We start from the raw sequence: 2,530 nt of genomic DNA on the forward strand, positions 1-2,530 counted from the left end.
TATCTTTTAGAGAAAGCATGGAAAGTGTACACAGTTTACTGCTCATAATATAGTGCCAGATATGGCGTTCTCCCATTTTACGCCTTCGAATTATGCACCAAACTTTTTTTTTCTTCAAATAAGTTTGCCTTCTTTGTGAGGAGACTCACCACCTTGCTCACCGCCTGGAATATACCCTGAGAAATCTCAACTGTTCAGCCTTTGCACTTGTTGCTTAGCTTGACGCTTCGTTTGTGCACATTGAAATTCAACATTTCTTTTTCGTGCAAACCAATGCAACCGGATTCGGGCAAAGAGGCAAAACAAGGCATTATAAACGTCCTCTTCACAAACTGGTGAGTGTCTTTTCAACCTTCTCATGAAGACGCGTACACAACGTATGTCCTACTCTCTCCATGGAGAAAAGGCTACCGATGGCTTCCTGAAAAACATTTTCGCAGCCTTCAACAAAAGACACGAATGGAGGGGAAGGAACTGAGAGACTTCCAAAGTCAGATTCCGCAGTACCTTTTACGCTCAAATATAGTAGCACTTGGTTGGCCTCACTAAATGACGCATATTCTACCTTCAGGCTACATTTCTGGGTTGTTCTGACGCACGAATGGGACCGCAAAAATTTCGCCGCTAACCAGCCGGCAAAATAAACTAGGTTATTTTGCTGTATGTCCGAAAGTTCGTCCGAGAAAGAATCATCTGTCATGCTAAGCGAGACTGTGCTTCCGATACCAAGAGCCGGAAACAGTGCCGAAATGCCGACAGGAAGAGTTGCCAAGACTGTTGTCATGTCCTCGGCGCAGTTAGAGTTTTCAGACAACTTGAACAGGTTATTGATCAAAAGATGCCTGAAAGCGGCCTGAAACTGACGAGCTGTAGTGTTGGTGTTCGCACCTGATTTGGACCTTATCGTCGAAAAGCTGTTTTCAAGTGCGTCCTGGTTTAATCGCCTGGCGAGAACATAAGAAAATCCATAATTCATTGTACGTGAGATGATCATAGAGCATCAAAAGAGACCGCATGGTTAAACAAAACCCGCGTATACAAGGCGGCTGCCTCGGACAACCCACTACTCGCATGTTTTCAAATACTGCAATGCATTCCGTCAGAAACTCTCTATGGACAGAGCCATTGCACATCGCAGATGCATAAGGTGTCTTTGCCGCTCTCTGTGAACTGTTCAGGCAGTCAAACAAACGAACAATCCTTTCTACAAATCGTGCAGTATGAATTGCTTCAGCGGGCAGCTGCTGAAAAGTGACCAAGGTGTACATTGCCGCAGCACAGTGGTTGCTGAAAACTTGTGCAGCCAATTTTACAGACATCTTTGATGCAAAGGTTAGGTTAAAATGTCTGTCGTTCAGCCTTGGTATCGAACGAATCTCATGCGTGCGGTCCTTTTCATACGCCTGCCTAATGTAACTGCTCTTCACAAGGTGATCACCTATTCTGAAATCATACTTAATGGCATGTTTCGGAGGCATTTAAGTAAGTGCGGAGCATCGAAAAGAAAAAAGAGCCTCCTTCCGTCTATGTCTGTATACGGCTCTTCGGTGTTGACTAGGCTTGCAAAAAGGGACACGTTCTGGCTTCCCTGGTCACAGACTACCGCTACTGGTTGCAAGCCAGCGTCCACAAGGGACTTGCAGCATTGCAAAAGCAGGTCTTTCAAAATGCTTGCGGGTGTTCCTCGATAGGCAAAAAATAACCAAGAGGTTGTTTCCATGGCGTTCGGATACCTTTTGCCATGAAGACAAGAGCCTTGTTGCAGAGGTTATTGCCTTGAAAACCGTTATACTCTTCCAGACCTTAAAACCTGTCATGCGAGGGGTTGTATGAAAGTTCTTTTTTAATATGCATTTCATCGAAAACAATGCAACAGGCTCTGTCACTCATAGAAAAGGTAGCCGCTCGTCTCTTTATAAGGTCGAAGATTTCGGGAAAAACCCAACCCTTAGTGGCACACGCTGAAGCCATAACTGCAAGGATCGCACTGATGGCAGCCTGAGAAGTCGCCTGCAATACCTATAACCCTTAGGACTATGAAAGTAGAGCCCTAAGACAAAGGATTTTTTCTGGCTTGACCATCGGCGACCGAACCGGCTCACATTCTTCATCCTCAGCTGAGCCTCCAGGAGTGCAGCAACAGGTGGAGACACGTGTAAGCGGACGCTCCGGACGATTTCTTCAATCGTTAAGGCTTGACGCTTCCTCGGCAGTCTTCTTTGCAGCCTCCGGTTAAAATCCCGCTGCTTCCGCAGTTTTTTCTTGAGCTCCTTGGTTTTTCTCCGAGCCTCGGACTCACTGGTACAGGGCGCTGTGGGTGTGGAAAGATGTGGGTTTTTCAGAAAGTTTGCTTCATAGATATTCAATGTATATTAGAAACCGTTAAGATGAGCATGTGATACTGGCTAATTTTTACATAGTTCTGAGCTTTGAGGCATGACCAGATTGTATTTAGCTTTTTACGAGGGCTATTTGTGTAACGCTAAGGAATGCTGATTACTGCAGCCCCGGCTGACTTTTACATCGTTGA

General features: G+C 45.5%; 1 protein-coding gene across 1 annotated transcript; it reads right to left on the minus strand.

Annotated features, from left to right (window-relative positions):
- Positions 1-325: 325 nt before the first annotated feature.
- On the minus strand, positions 326-1,056 carry LOC119443893 (uncharacterized). Its single transcript, XM_037708493.2, has one exon. The coding sequence runs from the start codon at positions 992-994 to the stop codon at positions 326-328; it is 669 nt and encodes a 222-aa protein (XP_037564421.2). The 5' UTR covers positions 995-1,056.
- Between the last annotated feature and the right edge of the window lie 1,474 nt (positions 1,057-2,530).

Source organism: Dermacentor silvarum, chromosome 3, assembly GCF_013339745.2.
Source record: "Dermacentor silvarum isolate Dsil-2018 chromosome 3, BIME_Dsil_1.4, whole genome shotgun sequence".
NCBI lineage: Eukaryota > Metazoa > Arthropoda > Arachnida > Ixodida > Ixodidae > Dermacentor > Dermacentor silvarum.

What these genes read in the sequence shown, in the direction of transcription:
- LOC119443893 (XM_037708493.2), bottom strand. Translation starts at nt 994, where the DNA reads ATGATCATCTCACGTACAATGAATTATGGATTTTCTTATGTTCTCGCC.